Here is a 19076-nt window from a genome sequence, read left to right as displayed (position 1 = left end):
ATCTATGGCTGGATTTACTCTAACCCTTATAATCTATAAATATGCCTCTGATGCAGCCGGGTGAGGTTGGCGAAACCAGTCAGGCTGTGCAAGTCATGACGGGACCCATTATGGATTCCTTACAAGACTGATTAGTATCCCTCTCGTGGCATTTTGGTAAATTATATTTGCTTCGGGTGGCTAAGGTCACAAGTATTAAAAAAAACACGTTTGCCAATTCTTTTTTATGTGCCCCAGTTGTACGGTTGGACTTAATAGTGTGTGTATGCATTTAATTATATATATATATATATATATATATATATATATATATATATATATATATATATATTGTAAGCTGAGGAATCAAGCTAAAAAAGTCACTATGGATATCTTTTGAACAACACAAATTACTAGTGTGAGTGAGGCCAACAATGACATGGAGTAAACCTTGGGCAACGTATGCCCCTATGAGTCTGTAGTTGCTACCATCATTGTCACCTCCTCTGGACCACATTGTGATGTTTTCGGATCTATTTGCTTGATTACAGCCACCTTATTCAACTTTGCCTTGTTTAGAGGCTGTTCAATTGTATTTGCTTCCTAGGTTCCATACATAGACAGATTTAATTAGACCTGTTATTCAACTGGAGTGCATCTGTTGCGGAAAATCTGTGTGCAAAAGTCTACATACATATCTTTGATAACCAGATACTGTTTATGACTTAGAATATGTTTTCCAGCATGCTGGATAGTTATTTCATTGTGGCCACCTTTCTACCTATATCTATCTATTACTATCCCTGTTTTCCTGAGAGCTCTCAGTTGGAAGTTACGATAAACAATCACGTTCCGGGACCAATAGGATACATATATTATATTTTAAATTCAAAAAAAGTTTAAGGGTTTTAATTGGGGTTTGTTTTGTTTTGAGTGTGTTTCTTTGTAATTGTAATTACTAAATGAAGTATTTTGTATGTTAATGATATCTGTTGATATTTTTCTTACTTTTATACAATGATTGAAAAAGTGCTTGGATAGAGGCATTGAGCTAAATAAATTTTTCCTCTTTGAAATGACTGCCTATGTGTTATGCCCCCTCCCCTATTTATATGTAACAAATAAACGTGTCACCTAGAAGGATCAAGTACATTTAAATGTTTTGTGCTAATCCATAAATAACCCATTCCGAACTTTTATCCTTAGCCAGTATTTTTGACAATTTTTAACAGTCTGTACAGAAACTTGCCTTGAATATACAGAAATTAAAGTACAGTATTTTGGAAGACCATAAAACCAAAAAAAATAAAAAATAAATAAACGAAAAGTCTTGTTTGCTCAAAAAGTCGTACACATGTGGAAGAATTAAAAAATAAACACAAAAACCACGCAGAAAGCAATATATTCAATGATTTGATCATGAAAAATGTAATATATTCAATGAATGTCTCACCAATGCTTCACTGAAATTGTCGACAATGCAGCCCCCTCCAGCCCGGAGTTGATCCTCTGTGTACTGTCGGTTATATGGTGTGCTTTCAATGTATTCTGCAATAAGAAGCAATTCCAATAACCTGCATGTGCTGATTATATGTTATTGGTTTTCATTTATCAAATTCAATTTCCCGAGCTAATAAATAATGTGATTCTATGCTACACTAGTAAATGACAGCTAGAAATTGAATTGTTGTCATGGCCTTTAAAGACATGTTATGAGACCTGTATAAGGGAGCACTCACACGGACTGGTTTACGGAGTTCACTTGTCCCCCCCCTCCCTACAACCCGGGTGGTCTGCACTCACACTGCACATTTACACCACCTGCTCTATTAACCAGACCAGTGATCCCGGCTTCTCTGTCATCTATGGAGAGCTCTGTGCTCTCGCCTGGTTTGCACTCAAACTGAAACAAGCCATACTGGACCACAAGTGAACCGTTCCAGGGACCACCTTTTCCAAGTGGTCCTGGACATGGTACGCTTAATCAATCCCATGTGATTCAAAGCACTGACACTAAACAACCAAAACCATTCCAAGAGGTACACTGCTCCCGGGACTGGTTAAAAGGGCCAGTGTGAGTGCATCTAACTCCCAGGTACAGACAAACAAGTCATCTTCATATTTATACAGAGTAGCTCTATCCACTATTCTAGTCTTTGTTGGGTATACAACTAGGTTTCGAATATCAATAAAGACCATCAAAGGCTGCTGCTGTCTTCCAGTTTGGTATCCTTGGCAAAAAAGGACGTGGGGATAGACAACATATTAAACATCAGGGATTCTCAACCAAGGTTCCATGGAACTGTAGACTTCCTTCTGAGAATGTTGAGGAACGGTGGATTGATCTCCCATCAAATTCTAAGAGGGTCCCTTAAAGTGTTACTAAACCCAGGACCCTGCATTCACTATATCTGGTCTCCCACAGCACACAGAACATGGAAAAGCAATTATTTTAGTAAATATAAACTGCTAAATATCGTTTCTCATCAGCAGTTAGAGCAGTCTTGTGACTTCTATCAGTGTCCAGCCGAGCACTGGTTAACGCTTGTAGGAGGAGTTTTCTTTCTGCTCTCGGAGATTGTAAAACCCCTGACCTCTGTCTGGACAGTGCTGATTGGCCCTGTGCTGATCACACGCACTCTCCCAAGAAAAAAAAAAAAAAAAAACAACACCTCTCTAGCAATACACACCAAACTGAGCATGTGCAAATGCCTACGGTTCAGTCTTACTCATCAGGAGATAAGAGGTGGTTGTTTGATCCTGACTTCTCTGTTCCTCCCCTTTTTCAAACTGCCTTTTCATACAATGCAGAGGAATAACCCCTTAGGTTCCACAGTGAGTATAACAAGCATGCTTTACTGCATATGCAGGCTGTTTACTGCTGTGGGTTTAGTAACACTTTAAAGTGTTACTAAACCCACAACAGTAAAACGCAGTCTGTATATGCAGAAAAGCATGCTGGTTATACTGTGGAACCTAAGGCGTAATCCTCTGCATTGTATAATTGCATTGTTTGATCTTCTCTGATCCTCCTCTTTTTCCAGTGTCCCCCTCTTATCTCCTGATCATACATATCTTGTGTAATCACTCTGCACATGCTCAGTTTGGTGTGTATTGCTAGAGAGGTTTTTTTTTTTTTTTCTTATTGGGAGAGTGCATGTGATGTCCAGACAGAAATCAGGTAGAGCAAAATTAAAACTCCTCCTACCAGCTTTAACTCTGCTGGACACTGATAGAAGTCACAAGACTGCTCCAACTGCTGATGGGAAAAGGTATTTAGCAGTTTATATTTACTAAAATAACTGAACTTCCATGCTGTGTGTACTGTGGGAGACCAGATACAGTGAATGCAGGGTCCGGGGAGACCAGATACAGTGAATGCAGGATGAAACCACACTTTGTATTGTCTACCTTTCTTTTCTGCAGTTATTTTAAAAAAATATTAAAAATAATGAGAAAATCTGCACTCAGGTGAATAATAATAAACACACACACACAATACCAGTTCTGAGAGAATATGTTTCTACAACCAGTGTAGTGCTCACAAGAAAATACTGTATGAGAATAAAATATAATAGAGATATGTCCCTGTGTGCGGACAGAAGACCATAAATAAAATAAAAGTGATGAAACTCAAATATACAAGTCGCATGGTGAGAAACAATAAATATTCATATCATAATTATTCATAAGTGAGGGCGACCTGAGGGGAGGACAACCTATCTCTTGCCTTTAAAAATTAAGAAATTGTGGCGCTAAACATAAAATCTCCCATTCCCAAAAATGGCCGTACATATAAATGACAACAAAGTCCATGTGGGATTCCCATATAAGAAAGCAGAAGCTGGTGCACAGGAAAGAGTTCCAATCCAAGGAGGAGACTGTCATGTCAACTGTATTCCTGGTGCCTGGATGCCTTGATGGTGTGCTGCCTACCTAATCGATGCTCATTAGATGACCTGGTGTTCCAGTTACCAGATGTTAATGACCAGGAGTTGGTCCTAATGTACTCAAATGTGCATTGATTTGCGCTCTCTGGTTAGTGCAATCTACACTCATTGATCTCAACACCACTATCACGGATTTCCACCTATTTATTTTGATTGAACTTTGCTTCACTTTATGCACCTTTTAAACGCCAACTTTGGACATTTTGTCACATGTGAACCTGTATAACACCTCAGTGCGCATATCTGTCAGTTTCATTTTATTTTATTTGCTTTGATTGGTGCTAAAGGTTATGACATAACCACTATATAGTCATTTATTTTATATTGATAATAGTTGGACTTTTTATATACGTTTTATATACGTTTTATGCTCTTATCACGTTTCTAGCGCTGCATGCTTGTATTATATGGTTGTATAGAAGGTTTTAGAGGTTTTTACCTTTCATGCTAGCAGCTTTCTTATCCTATCCAGCGCTCGTTTCCAACCCGCTTTACATATACGGTTCTTGTCGGGTCATTGAAAACAGGGACTGAGCTTTATGGGACACTGTACAATGTGTGCAAAATTAAACTTGCGTACAAGTAGTCCAACCACATAGAGAAATGATATTCGGAAGATAAACCAATTTATGGAAGAATGAATATACAAAAAAAAATTATTCCATAGCATCATAGTACAACCTCGAAATGTTTCCAAACATTTATAATACCTTACTGACTACGTCAGATTTACAATCTAGATCATCTCTTTTTTTTAATTTTTTAACATTCCAGCCCCTACTAGAAGAAGAAAAAAAGTAACATCTCAAACAACCGGACACAAAAATCACCTTCATCTTCTTCACTGCTGAAGGAGGAAATCTCTTGCGACTTCAGGCGATTGTTGACTTTGTCACTGGATGTGGATGTAGTAAGCAGAAAGGCGTATCCTGCGAACAGCAACTTATTTTCAGGTAGAGGCCCATGGCTCTCCTCCAGCGTAGTCTGGTCACCTGCATTGTCTCCACTTTCATTGGGGCTCATAAAGTCACCTCCTTTTGCTGGACCTTCTAAATAAAAGAAGACTTGTTATATGTAAGTCTAAACAGAAATCTGGCTGCAATTGCAGGTGAACATCAGGACATATTGGGGTTTATTTACTAAAGCTGGAGAGTCGAAAATCAGACTCCCTTCTGCATAGAAACCAATCAGCTTCCAGGTTTCATTGCCAAAGCTTCATTGAACAAGCTGAGGTTAGAAGCTGATTGGTTTCTATGCAGAAGGGAGTCTGATTTTGGACTCTCCAGCTTTAGTAAATAAACCCCTATATGTCACAGGGGTGTGGAAATTTTAGAAAAAACTACTTGTCCAAGGACTAAATCTGTGTCCCAATCTACTTGTCCAGATATAAAAAAAACAAAAAAAAAAACACATAAAATTTTAAACAAAACAGTATTTAAAATCTGCTTTAAGTAATGTCTGGGGCCTTTAAAAACAAAAAGGGCTTTATGGCGACTTAAACAGCACAATGGTAAAAATATTAAACGTTTATCTCCTCCTCACCTCCCTGCCTGTCTCCAGCACCGCACCCGGGGACTAGCAGGGAGGGGACAGACCATGCAGTGTAATGAGCACCGATTGGCTGCTCCTCAGGAAAGAGGAGTGTCTGGCTTATCCTTTTTCCATCTCGCTGCCAGAGCTGTTTTTTCATTATTTGCACACATTTAAAAAAATCATTTTAGGCCTGAAGATGACACAAACCCCCCAAACATGATATATTTTATGAAATCAGAGATCCTAGAGAATAAAATAACGGTAGTTCCAATTTTTATGTCACACGATATTATCACAAAGGTCCAGGAAATGTTAAATTTCAGTAAAAAATACACTTATGTTAATTTTAGGGCACAAAAAGCAATAAAATTATCCAGTTTTTTTTTGTAAAATATAAAAGATGAGGTTGCATCGAGTAAATAGATATCCAACATGTCAAACCTTAAATTTGCATGCACTTGTGAAATGGCAACAAACGTTAGTACCCTATATTTTCTATAGGTGGCGCTTTTAAAAGCCCCTTATAGGTCATCAGTATACAGTATGTGACGGAGGAGGTCTGGTGCTAGAATTATTGCTCTCATTCTGGTGTGCGCAGCGATATGTAACATGCATCGCAATCAATGTTTTCATGTGTAGGCGCCTGAGCGTGTGCTTTTATATTTGTGCATGCATACATATATGGGGGTGCCTTAAAAAAATGTTGGGGGTTATATGCTTGGGTGTAACTTCCATTCAAAAAAAAAAAAAATCATTTTTACTTAACTTTTTTTTTCCAAATATATAGGGGACAAAAAGTCCCCTATGTGATGATTTTTTTGGTGACAGGTTATCTTTTTTGATGTCTCCCCTGTGCTCCACTGAATGTAATGCAGTGCACATCGCACTGCATTACATGCTTTCCTGGCCTCAATGACCGGGAATGTGTCAAACGGGGATACAGAACTGACATCACATCACTTCTAGGTCATCCCTATACCACTTCCCACTGGCGCACACTGAGCAAGTCCCAGGCCCGCAGATGGGCAAGCAGGCAGGGGTGAAGAGGCTGACAATGTGGGCTGTGTGGAAGCAATCGGACGGCAGCGCTGCCGACCGAATGCTTCCACCTTTTATTATACAGTATTTATAAAGTGCCAACAGTTCGCTCAGCGCTGTACATTACAATGGGGGACAGAACATGCGACAGTACAATAACAATACAATGTGATACACGAGGGTTCGAGGGCCCTGCTCCTTGAAGCTTACAATCTAGGAGGGAGGTGGTACAGGAGGAAATAGCTGTGGGGGATGGAGTGGTAGGAAGAGTGGAGGAGGTCGGGAATTAGCAGGGGGTGAGGTAGGCTTCCCTGGAGAGATGGGTTTTCAGGGTGCGCCTAAAGTAGAGGAGAGTAGGTGATAGTCTGATGGATTGGGGTAGGGAGTCCAGAGTATGGGTGACGCCCTGGAGAAGTCCTGGAGGCGGGCATGGGAGGAGGAGACTAGGAAACTAGAGAGAAGGAGGAGGTCTTGTGAGGAGTGGAGAGTGCGTGTAGGTTGGTACTTGGATATTAGGTCAGTGATGTAGTTTGGGGCAGTGTTATGAACAGCTTTGTACGTCAGTATTAGGATTTTGAATTTGATCCGTTGGGCAATCGGAAGCCAGTGGAGGGATTGGCAGAGGGGGGTGGCGGAAACAGAGCAGTTGGTAAGGTGGATGAGTCTGGCTGCCATATTCAGGATCGACTGAAGCGGGGAGAGCCAATGGCGAGGCAGGCCAGTGAGGAGGGAGTTGCAGTAATAGAGTCGTGATATGATGAGGGAGTGGATGAGCTGCTTGGTGGTTTCTGGGGTTAGGAACGTGCGGATTTTGGAGATGTTGCGGAGGTGGAGTCTGCATGAGTTTGTCAGTGATTGGACTTGGGGCTGGAAGGATAGATTGGAGTCAAGAATGACACCAAGTACTCTGGCCTGCAGGGCGGGCCTGATGGTGGCATTGTTGGATGTGATGGAGAAGTCAGTGTGGGGGAAGGTGCGCGGGCTGGGGGAAGACTAGGAGCTCGGTTTTGGAGAGGTTCAGTTTAAGGAAGTGGAGCGACATCCAATCAGATATGTCGTTCAGTAGGCTTGTGATTCGGGGCGGAGACTGAGGGGGTGAGGCAAGGGGGGTCGAGAGATAGATTTGCGTGTCATCGGCATAGAGGTGGTAGTTGAAGCTGTGAGAGTGTATGAGTTGGCCAAGGGAGGAGGTGTAGATAGAGAAGAGAAGGGGCCCGAGGAGAAAGCCTTGAGGGACCCCAACAGAGAGGGGGAGTGAGGGGGAGGTAGCAGCGTTATAGGTAACGCTGAAGGAGTGTTGTGATAGGTAGGGCGAGAGCCAGGAGAGAGCGGAATCTCTGAGGCCGAGGGAGTGTAGTTTTTTGAGGAGGAGGGGGTGGTCGACTGTCGAAAGCTGTGGAAAGGTCGAGGAGTAGGAGCACTGAATAGTGGCCATTAGCTTTGGCGGTTAGCAGGCTGACAGGTGAGCCCTGCTGCTTGCCTGCAGCAGGAATGAAGGCGAAGAAGAAAAGAAAAAAAAAAACTACCTGCCCGGCACCGGAACTTACTGTCCCGGGCATCGGGTGATAGGAATTGCACATCCTCGACGTCATTTAAGGGGAATGTCTAATCATTTTGATGCATACCTCTGTTTACTATATGGGGGTTTAGAACCAGAAATCCTATGAAATAGACCCTTGATTCAGATTAATTTGCATAACACTGATGGGTCTTTACCAGTTATTTGAAAACAATTCATAGGAATCATTGGTAACGTTTAAAAAGGATTTGATCAAAGCTGAAACCCTCTCTAACCATCTCCCTATTGCCATACTGTGCTGTAACAGGGGACAAGGACATCTAGATCTTGGGTACGGTTAATGACAGGCACCTCAGAAATAGCCCTCGGGTTGCTAGTGCGCCTATTAATGGCTGTGAAGCGAGTGATCATCTGACTGTTTGGTCTGCAGACACAGGTGTATAGAGCAGATCCATGTGGCTCTGTACCATGTGACAAATCACAGCCATCAGTACTACAGTTTACATCTAAGAACCCCCCCCTCCTCTTACATAGGAAGGAACCAATGAATGATTATTCATTAGTTCCAGAGCAAAAGAAGCAGCAGATTCAGGGTAGAAGGGGGTTGATTGTGGGATCGCTTTTTAACACTTTCACCTCCCCAGTACAGCTCAACTCCATTTTGTCTGTGTGACTTGTATATTAACCCCTCACCTCCCTTATCCTGAACATCTGAATAATAACCCCCTCATCTCTATCCTGGCACTGCTTGTGACCTGTATATTAACGCCCTTAGGGCTCACGTACACCGGGTGTTTGGAAAACTCTCCTGAATGATGGAAACTGACTGCTGGAAAATGTAGGTTAAAAAACATCAGTTTAGCGCGTTTGCATACCGCATTCATGCGCGTTTAGAAGCGTTTTTAAAATATAACCTCAGGAGACCTTCCCAAATGCCCAGAATGCACTGAAAAATAGTAAAAAAAAAAAATTTACTATTTCAGACATTTTGAGAGAAGCAGAGAGAGCAGTATGTGTTGAGATGACCTGTCTTTTCTGGTTGTATTCACTATGGATCCCATCATGCGCATAATGCAGAACGTTCTACCATTGTTTCCTTCACGCGAAACCTGGAACTGACTGCACTGGTGTACCGGGTCCATTTGAATACATGGAAAACGCTTTGCATGCATTTCTAATGATGAAAAAAGGCTCTGTACAGCATCTGGACATGGAACAGTTAAAAAACGCTTTACACGCGTTTGAAACACCGGTAAAATCTACTCCTGAACACAAGTTTGGTGCGTTCAAAAAAAAACGACTAAACTCAACTGCCTGTAAATGACAGTGTACATGGACACTTAGGAAAAAATTAGGGAGAGTTCAGGGGCTGCTGAAAAGAAAACTCTGAACAGCTCCTGAACGTCAGTTTAGGAGTTGCAGTATATATGAACCCTTATTCTGCTCCTCTCTGTGTATGACCTATGATGCTGCTTTCTCTATTGCACCAATACGAAGCTGCAGATTTTAACCACCTCAATACCAACATATTCCTTTATTTCCCTCTTAGATTGGAAGCTCCCAGGAGCAGGGCCCCCCTAACCCTTTTGTATTGAACTGTATTGTTGCTGTATTGTCTCCCGTTATATTGTAAAGCGCTGAGCAAACTGTTGGCGCTATATAAATCCTGTATAATAATAATAATTTCCAAAAAAAAAAAAACTGGCAAAAATAAGAGGATTTCGGAGTGTCTACTATCCAAAACAGGTCATTTCAGGGGTGTTTACTGTCCTGTTAATAAAATGCCAGGACAACACAAAGGAAACCTTTTTTAAAAAAAGGTAGTCTTTTCCCCTTTAAATAGGAAATATAAAAAAGCAGTGGTCATTAACTACCACCAAAAGAAAGCCCAGCCTAAAAATAATGATATACATTAATTTGGGGGACACACGCATGACCAATCGTCAGTCAGTCACATCACCGAATCCTTAAAAATGGCCTGGAAATGGAGGGGTATATACAGGCTAGTACTCAAGTCGTTCAAATTCTAAGCTAAAATAATAAAAAACAAAACATAAGATTTTGTTTTTCCAATTTGTAGTTGACTACTTTCTTTTGCTTGTCATATTTATCCTTTGTTATGTGAACTTAGATTTTCTTTAAATAACTGGTGTAAATAATTGTCTGCCTACAGAATGGAACAAAAGAGCTATTAAATTTGAATAGAATTGTACATGAATGGTTTATGCTTTTCTGACTCTGGAAGAGCTGATAATATGCAAATCAGCAACTCCCTGACAGATCAGCTTATTCCCTGCCTTGTTCATACAGCCGCTTAGTGAAGCACAACACACAGCAGAAAAACCTGCCTTTTATGTCATTCATCATCATCAGCATCCCGTTACATATAACATATCTGGCCACATCTGAAGGACAGTCGCTGCTGTATAAAAATTTGGAAGCATACTGTTTTTTTTTTTTAATTTACACCTTTAAGTGGTTCTTCAGCCTAAAAATAAAAAATTAAAAAAGTCAAACACCTAAAAATAATGTAGCTGCTGACTTTTATTACTAGGACACTTACCAGTCCAGGGTTCCAGCGCCGTCCTCACCCGAGCCAGCTTGTCAACAGTCTTTGGGTCCAGGCGTCGGCATGTTTATTTTGGGAAGCTGACAGTTTCACAGATGGCTTCCCACTGAGCATGTGTGAGCTATGCTGTGCTTTCTGAATGGTCCAGCAGCTGTCTGGGACATGTGATGAGTCCCAGAAAGCTGCGGGGGAAAAGCGGCAGAACTTCAGCTTGGCGATCCAACCAGAATTGAGAGCAGGTACCTGTCAAAACCAAGTACCAAGGAAAACGTCCCCTTTTGGGTGAAGTTCAGTTTTAAGTATTGCTGGGAAAGCTGTACAATAGAAAACACTGGAAGTCAGAAACTCAAAATTGCTCACACGCACAATGAAGGATGGTCTCAGTCCAAGTTGTATGTAGTTACACACATGTACCAGCTGCCCAGAAAAAAAAAAAAAAACTGAATAACTAACACTACATTCCACAGTCCTAAACATGAGGAGTCCCTCAATATGACAATATGACTGATCCAGGTTAAGGGATGCCTTGGCAGACACACAAGGGCAGATGATCAGCCCATCTGACTACTGTGTCTATAGCCAGCTTCAATGGCATTGGGATCTCCAAATAAAATGCTCTTTGTAACTGATTATAAAGTGTTATCTGGGGGCCAGCTTCAATTTCTTAGTGTATTTAAATCTGCTAGTGCATCTAACACTCTCCTCCCCCCTAGACTGACAATACTGCTGTCTGGTGTGCCCCCTGTGTCCCTTCATCCAGAGTGGAGGCTCTCTAATACAGAAGGATGTGTTACTGGCCAGATCACCAGGTGAAAACTGTTGGTTATGTGTTATAGAAGACACTGGTAGTGATGGCAGAATTCAGGCTTTACTTGTGTGGCTTAAGTTACAAACATACAGAGCACATTGCAGCAGACATATTACAGACATATTACAGACACATTACTTCCTGAAGAGATGATAGAGAAGAGGAAAGAATCAGCAAGTTTTACACATACACAACTAGTAACCTTTAGCGTACAGTGCCATCTACTGGTCAAGTGATATTACCACAGAATACTGTATATAGTACATTATAGTACATGCTGTTGCATTCCCAACACCCCTTCTCAACGGCATGTGCATAATTATATGACATTTAGTCTCTTTTGTAGAAAACAATGACGTTCCCTTGGCAAAGGTTTGGTGAGTGCGTCTGCAGTCATCTCCTCTGATGGGCAGTACTGGATGTCGATAACCCCTTGTTCTTGCATGTCTCTGAGCAGATGATATCTTACATCAATGTGCTTGGTTTTTGGGTTAATCTTCTCAGAGTGTGTAAGCTTTATGCATCCCTGATTGTCTTCAAAGATGGGTGTGGGTTGTGACATATTCAGTCCCATGTCTAGTAGAAGTTGACGAATCCAAATGGCTTCTTGACATGCATGTGCTGCTGCTATGTATTCCGCTTCAGTTGAAGAGAGTGCAACAGTCACTTGTTTCCTTCTGTATCATATTTCACTTTAAAAGTCCATTTGCTTCCGATGGTTTTGCAACCAGGAGGGAGTTCTGTTAGTGACCAAGTTTTATTTTCTTGAAGTGATTTCATTTCTTCTTCAGCTGCTTTTCTCCACTGATCGCCTTCCCTTCTCGGCAAAGTTTCTATGTCTTCCCAGGATGTTGGCTCCTGTGTTTGATGTGTTTTAGCAGCGTATGATAACCTGCGGGGTGGTATCCCTTTTGTCATTCGAGAAGATCTTCTGATTTCTTGTTGTTCAGTGGGTTCTATTGGATCGTTGATTGTAAGTTCCACTTCTTGTTCTGGCTCTTGTCCCGCTTCGCACGAATCAGTGTCTCTTGCCGATTCAGCGTGTAAATCCTCTCCACATTTTTCAAGAATTATATTATCTGGTGCTTCACTTTCATCAAAATAAACACTGCGGCTTACTGTGACCTTGTTGGTCTTTGGACAAAGGATTCTATATCCCTTACTCTGCTCACTGTAGCCGACCAGAATGCCTTCTATGGCTTTGTTCTCCAACTTGGAGCATTTCTGACTTGGAATGTGGGCATATGCTTTACAGCCAAATACTCTGATGTGTCCTACATTAGGTTTTGATCCATTCCACATTTCATATGGTGTACTCTCAATAGATTTTGATGGGAGCCTGTTTTGTAGGTATGTTGCAGTCATTATTGCTTCTCCCCAGTATTTGTTAGGTAAGCCAGCGTCCGTAATCATACATCTGGTCATTTCTACAAGAGAGCGATTCTTTCTTTCCGCTACACCGTTTTGCTCAGGAGTGTATGGTACAGTTGTTTGGTGTATAATACCTTGTTTCTTTAGGTATGATTCCATCTCTTTATTCATATATTCCCCTCCATTGTCAGTGCGTATTATTCCAGGTTTCCTTTGAAACTTGTTGCTGGTCATAGCTACAAACTCTTGAAATTTTTCTAATGTCTCACTTTTGTGCTTCATTAGATACGCTATTGTGTAACTGGAATAATCATCGATGAAAGTCAGTAAATATCTGTTCCCGCCAGGTGTGATGGTTTTCATTGGTCCGCACACATCACTGTGTATCAGTTCCATGGGTTTAATGGTTTTACTCTGACTGGTCTGTGGAAGAGGGGTAGGGGTGGCCTTTGCTTTGATGCAACACGTGCACTTGCTGAGTGTGTGGCAAGGCAATATTTTCATGTCTTCTGATAGACCTCTCTTTGCAAAGTCCTTTATAGCTTCTGGGTTTCGATGCCCCAGTCTTCTATGCCACAGGTGGATGCACTTGTCATGTGGGTTATGAGTTGCCGCATTAGCCTTCTCACTTTCAGTGATGAGTTTGTACAGATGTTCATTTAATCTTCCTCTTGCTAGAATTTGCTCTCCATTTTGAATTGTGCATTCATTACCTCTGAACTGGACAGAGAGTCCATTGCTTGCAAGGGTTTTAACTGATAGGAGGCTTCCTTCTAGGCTTGGAACATATAGAACATTCTTTACAAGGATGCTCTGCTTGCCCCCTGATGGCGTTTTGCAGTTCAGAAATCCCTGACCTTTACCTTCCGCTGTAATACTTTTCCCATTTGCTAGGAAGACTTTATCTTTTACACTAAAATCAATTTCTGTGAAGAATGTCTCGTCACTTGTCATGTGACTTGTTGCCCCTGAATCAATGTACCATCCATGTGAGGTACTATTCTGAGTCACTTTAAAAGTACCACTCCATGATGCACTTTCATGACTGCTTTAGCTCTTTTCTCTTGTGGGTAGCTCCCGCTTTCGCTGCTCAGCTTTCCAGATTGAACAGTTCTTTTTCAGGTGACCGGCCTTTTTGCAGCGAAAACATACCCTGGTTTCTCTGCTTTGTCTTATGCCTTCATGCACCTTCAGAGCTGCCTCTGGTCTCTCATTCTCTTTACTATGCAAATTTTCCTTTCTTCTGCTGTATTCATCAATTAATTTTCCCTTAACATATTCTAGCGTCAGTTCAGTTTCCGGTCTAGTTTCTAGAGCATTTATAAGGGCACTGTATGATTCTGGAAGGCTGCACAGAAGTAGCGCCACAACATGGTTGCCTTTTATTTCTTCACCTATTGCACCCAGCTGGTCCACAATTTCTAGCATAGCATTTACATGTTCACCCATTTCCTGCCCTTTTTCCAGCCTCATCTTGTACAGTTTGCGTAGCAGATATAGTTTACGGTTTAGGTTTGCACGTTCATGCAGCTTTTGTAATGCAGTCCACATACCTTTAGCTGTGCTTTCTTTCCTTATATGAATGAGTTGATCATCCTCCACTAACAGGCTTATGACTGCTTTTGCTTGCCTGTTTTTTCTGTCCCATTCTTCCGGGTTGTCATTGGGTCTGTGTGTATCTAGTGCCTGCCACAAGTCATCTTTGGATAACAGCATTTCAAGCTTAAACTTCCATAGCTGGTAGTTGGTGTTGTTGAGCTTTGCTATTGTGAACTTCATATCTGAAGCACTTGCCATCTTTCAGTGAATTGGATTGTAAATGCAGCACTTACTTGCTTGTAGTTTTCCTTTTTTTTTTTCAGTGTCTGGAGCTGGGCCCATAACCTGTTGGTTATGTGTTATAGAAGACACTGGTAGTGATGGCAGAATTCAGGCTTTACTTGTGTGGCTTAAGTTACAAACATACAGAGCACATTGCAGCAGACATATTACAGACACATTACTTCCTGAAGAGATGATAGAGAAGAGGAAAGAATCAGCAAGTTTTACACATACACAACTAGTAACCTTTAGCGTACAGTGCCATCTACTGGTCAAGTGATATTACCACAGAATACTGTATATAGTACATTATAGTACATGCTGTTGCATTCCCAACAAAAACAAAAGGGGAAAAAGCCTAAAAAACAAAAACCAATAAAATCGCCACATCTAATGATTGATAAACTGCAATATATTACATTTTCAGTTTTGGGTTTGACGCTGAAGCTCCTAACAGTAGCTCTATAGTCCTTTCAGAAAGCTAGACTTCTAGACTTTCTGTAACGGGGGGGGGGGGGGGATTTCCTTTTTGGGATACAGGTTTTACATTAAAAAAAAAGCCAATCATTGTAAGCACCTGTCAGTGGTATATGGTTTGCCTCAACCCGCTAACTGCTACATCTGCAGAGCAGGTTGTTCTGTTGAAAAATAGATTTCCCACCAGGTGCAAATAAAGGAAAGAAAACCTAAAAAGGAAAAACTAATATAATACATTTGCTTTTGGGTTTAATTCTGCGGCTGCAGCTATGGGAACATGTTACATGTTCCACCCTAAAAGCAGGTGGAACATGTAACATGTTCCAAAGGTGAACTTATCCTTTAACCACTTGCCTACCGGGCACTTATACCCCCTTCCTGCCCAGGCCAATTTTCAGCTTTCAGCACTGTTGCACTTTGAATGGCAATTGCGCGGTCATGCAACACTGTACCCTTATGAAATTTTTATAATTTTTTTCACATAAATAGAGCTTTCTTTTGGTGGTATTTATTCACCACTGGGTGTTTTATTTTTTGTGCTATAAACAAAAAGAGCAAAAAATTAAAAGGTTTTCTTTGTTTCTAAACAAAAAAAAGGGCAAAATTTTTTTTATTTTAAAAAGTTTTGTTTCTATTATAAAATTTTGCAAACAGGTAATTTTTCTCCTTCACTGATGTGCGTTGATAAGGCTGCACTGATATGCAACAATGGGCACTGATAGGCGGCACTGACTGCCGGCACTGCTTGGCACAGGTGGGCGGCACTGGTGGGCACTGATCATCAGTGCCTTGATGATCGGTGCCGATCCCTCCTCTGACAACTGTCGGTTATCAGCAGTACTTTCCTCAAGCTGTGACAGCATGAGAAAAGTGCAGCTGATAACCGGCAACTGCATTTACCGGTAATCTGCTGTGTCATTGGACACGGCTGATCACGTGGTAAAAGGCCGCTGTGAATGGCCTTTTACCACATCACATGATCAGCTGTGTCCGTAGGACACAGCGATCATGGAGATCGCTGGGTATGTGTCTCCGGGGGAGCACAGGAGAGCGCGCTCTGGGAGGACGTCATATGATGCCCTCCCAGAACTGGCCAGCCGCAGTGAAGGAGTCATTCGGCTATCTACGGTCAGAAAGTGGTTAATAGGAGACTCCTATAAAGGATTCCATGAGTAGAAATTTGTTGTTTCAGAGTGAATAGTATAGACACCAAGGGCTTTAAGAACTGACGTTACTTTGTCTATCAATAAATATCAGACATGATCCAAAAGTTTTTATCTGATCAAACAGAAGGCTCAAAGTCATTAAGCGACTCAATCTTTAGCCTGCTATAACTGCACTCTATTCTAGCTTGAGAATTTATCTTTTAAAATGCTGAGCAATCCCTATTAGCATATTCCTGCTGTTTTGTAGCTTTAAATCAGATTCAATCAGCCTTACAGAACAGAAGGAGGAAACCCTTACCAGACTTTGCCACAATAGATTTGCGACCACGCTTCACAGGAGATTTCTCATCATCTGAACTAATCAACTTCCTTTTTCCAGACAGTGGAGCTAGAGAACTGCGGGACACCTCGGTTCCTTTTCTGGTTGGGGTGCTAGTATTCGATGTACTGGAAGTGGTTGGTGAGCTCATCACACTTAAATTACTTCTTCGTTTCCGCTTTCCTTCTACTAGATTATCTGTAAGTAAAAGAAACAGAATTAGCAAAATAGTTCTAGGTAACAAAAATCAACCATGGATATACACCGATCAGCCAGAACATTATGGCCGCTAACAGGTAAAAGGAATAACATTGATTATCTGGTGACAATGCCATCTGAAAGTGGGTGGGATATATTAGGCAGCAAGTAAACATGTTGTCCCTGAAGTTGATGTGTTGAAAGCAGAACAAAATGAGCAAGCTGAAAGGAGAAGTTCACTTTTGAAACATGTTCCACCAGTTTTTAGGGTGGTACATGTAACATGTTCCCATAGCCGCAGCCGCCCCGGCACCCCCCCCCCCCCCCCCCGACAGATAGTACGGGAAGAAAGACTTCTCCTTGTACTGTCAAAATCTGACAACAGCGCAGCCGCGGGGGCTCCACCCACATGGTCGCATCACTCATTCACGGACTTCTATAAATGAATGAACTGCAAGTCCCGATAGCCTTAGCGTCTGTGGACTTGTAGTTTTCAATTAACTATGACGGCGTTGTGGAGCGCAGTGATAGTTCATTGAAGATTCCTGTCAGTATATTGGCTTGCTTGTATATCCCGCACGGCAAGCAGGCATTCTGACAGGTCTGCAGGAGACCTGCATGGCATCAGTGATCTACTGATAGCTGGTGCAATGCTTTCCAGGCTCCTTTAGACAAAAATAATAAATGCACATTTTATTTACCTGTAAAAAAAAAATGTGCGTTTATTATTTTTGTCCAAAAGGTGAACTTATCCTTTAAGGTTTTCAGCAACGCTGACAAAGGTCAAATTGTAATGGTTAGACAATTGTGGGATGTTCCTGGCCTGCAGAGGTCAGGACCTACCAAAAGTGGTCCATGGAAGGAAAACTGGTGAACCAGTGACAGTCATGGGTAGCCAAGACTCACTGTTGCATGAGCAAACGCTGATCTGTGTAGTCTGATCCAATAGATCTACACTGTATCTGAGCACCATAAACCAAAAGCAATAATGAATTCATTTAGAAAATTCAAAGCAAATTCCCCCAATCTATGTCGCCATGCTTTATTTTGCTGAGAAATCATGTAGAAAATCATCCTCTAGCATTTTTGGCTGTGGCCATCTTGAGTAAGGGCAGGTGATTAATGTGGCATTTACTTCCTCAAATCCATCTGCCCTTAGTTCAGACATGTAGGCAGGAGGGTGTGCTTAGCTGGGAAAAGCCCCTCCTTCCCTCCTGAAGGCTCCCGGGATGTATGACATCATTTGCTAGGCACTGAGACCAGGAAGTAAAGAAATGTAAAAACCTGTTTAAAACATGTAAATATGATACTTTCCTATCCATTTACTATTCGCTAGCAACAAATGGATTCAGAACAGTCCATGATGATTGAGAGAATGAAGTTTCACTTTAATGTGGATTCCAATAGAAAGTGGTCAGTGCAGCGCAGTTTGTTGTGCATGGGGCTGCGTAGCCATAGACTGATCAAGATCCCCATCTGACCCATGTCAGCACCTACATGAGCATCAGAACTGGACCATGAAACAATGAAAGAAGGTGGCCGGGTCTCAATCACGCTTTTCCTCTTTTACATCATGTGGATGGCCGGATGCATGTGCATCAATTACCTAGGTAAGAGATGGTAACATGATGCTCAATGGGAAGAAGGCAAGCCGACGGGGGCAGTGTGATGCTTTGTCTTGTAGAGTCCATTCCTTGACAGGTCAGGGTTGTTTTGCAGGCAAAAAGGGGGACCTACTCAATATTAGGTGGGTGATCATAATGTTATGGCTGATCGGTGTATCACATATGTGATGGATAGAATTAGAATTCTAAACTCTGGTTAGGTATAGAAAATCTAAGCTGTACATAGAGATGGCAAGCATTAGTGTTTTGCTTGACAAAGAGTCCAATATAAAATGATCAACCAACAGGACAAGTGAAACATGAGAGGCTGCAGAAAACACATTACCAAGACTTATGTCTGATCCTTTGGTCAACGGCATTGATGGCTCATAGGGGCCGAGGCCAAACTGCTCTCTGAGCTTATTTCCTTGTTCCAGGGACAGGATAACCGCCATCCTTTTGTACCATTTCCTTTGTCCTTCCTTTTCAATGCAGTACCACAGTTCTCCAGAATCTCTCTTGTGAGCTTTTACCACTCCTATAAAACATAAATCAAGGCAATATTTCAAAATCTGTAAAGGTATATGATATCTAAATGTATATCAACCTAAACAAACATGGGTTCCCAAAGACTAGGCTGAATTGGGGATGGCACAGGCACCTATAATTTATTAGAAAGATCGAGCACGGAAATTAACCAGTAAATTCCCTCCAAAAAAACAGC

At 41.6% G+C, this 19076-nt stretch overlaps 1 protein-coding gene across 6 annotated transcripts in view; it reads right to left on the bottom strand.

Annotated features, from left to right (window-relative positions):
• Positions 1-19076, bottom strand: part of TP53BP1 (tumor protein p53 binding protein 1) — a 146692-nt gene that overhangs the window by 4718 nt on the left and 122898 nt on the right. For 4 of the 6 annotated variants that reach the window (XM_089676392.1, XM_089676395.1, XM_089676397.1 and 1 more), the window contains 4 exons: positions 18699-18890; positions 16530-16748; positions 4760-4978; positions 1433-1527 (listed from right to left, as the gene is read on the bottom strand). In XM_089676392.1, the coding sequence (XP_089532518.1) occupies positions 1433-1527; positions 4760-4978; positions 16530-16748; positions 18699-18890 (725 nt within the window). The remainder of the gene's footprint in view (positions 1-1432; positions 1528-4759; positions 4979-16529; positions 16749-18698; positions 18891-19076) is intronic. The other 2 variants (XM_089676394.1, XM_089676396.1) reach the window with 1 other exon arrangement.

The sequence above is a fragment of the Staurois parvus genome, unplaced genomic scaffold, assembly GCF_062004578.1.
Source record: "Staurois parvus isolate SC_StPar_1 unplaced genomic scaffold, SC_StPar_1.0 ptg000168l, whole genome shotgun sequence".
NCBI classification, from domain to species: domain Eukaryota; kingdom Metazoa; phylum Chordata; class Amphibia; order Anura; family Ranidae; genus Staurois; species Staurois parvus.
The sequence above is the reverse complement of the archived record's forward strand: the minus strand, read 5'-3'. Positions and strand labels throughout refer to the sequence as shown.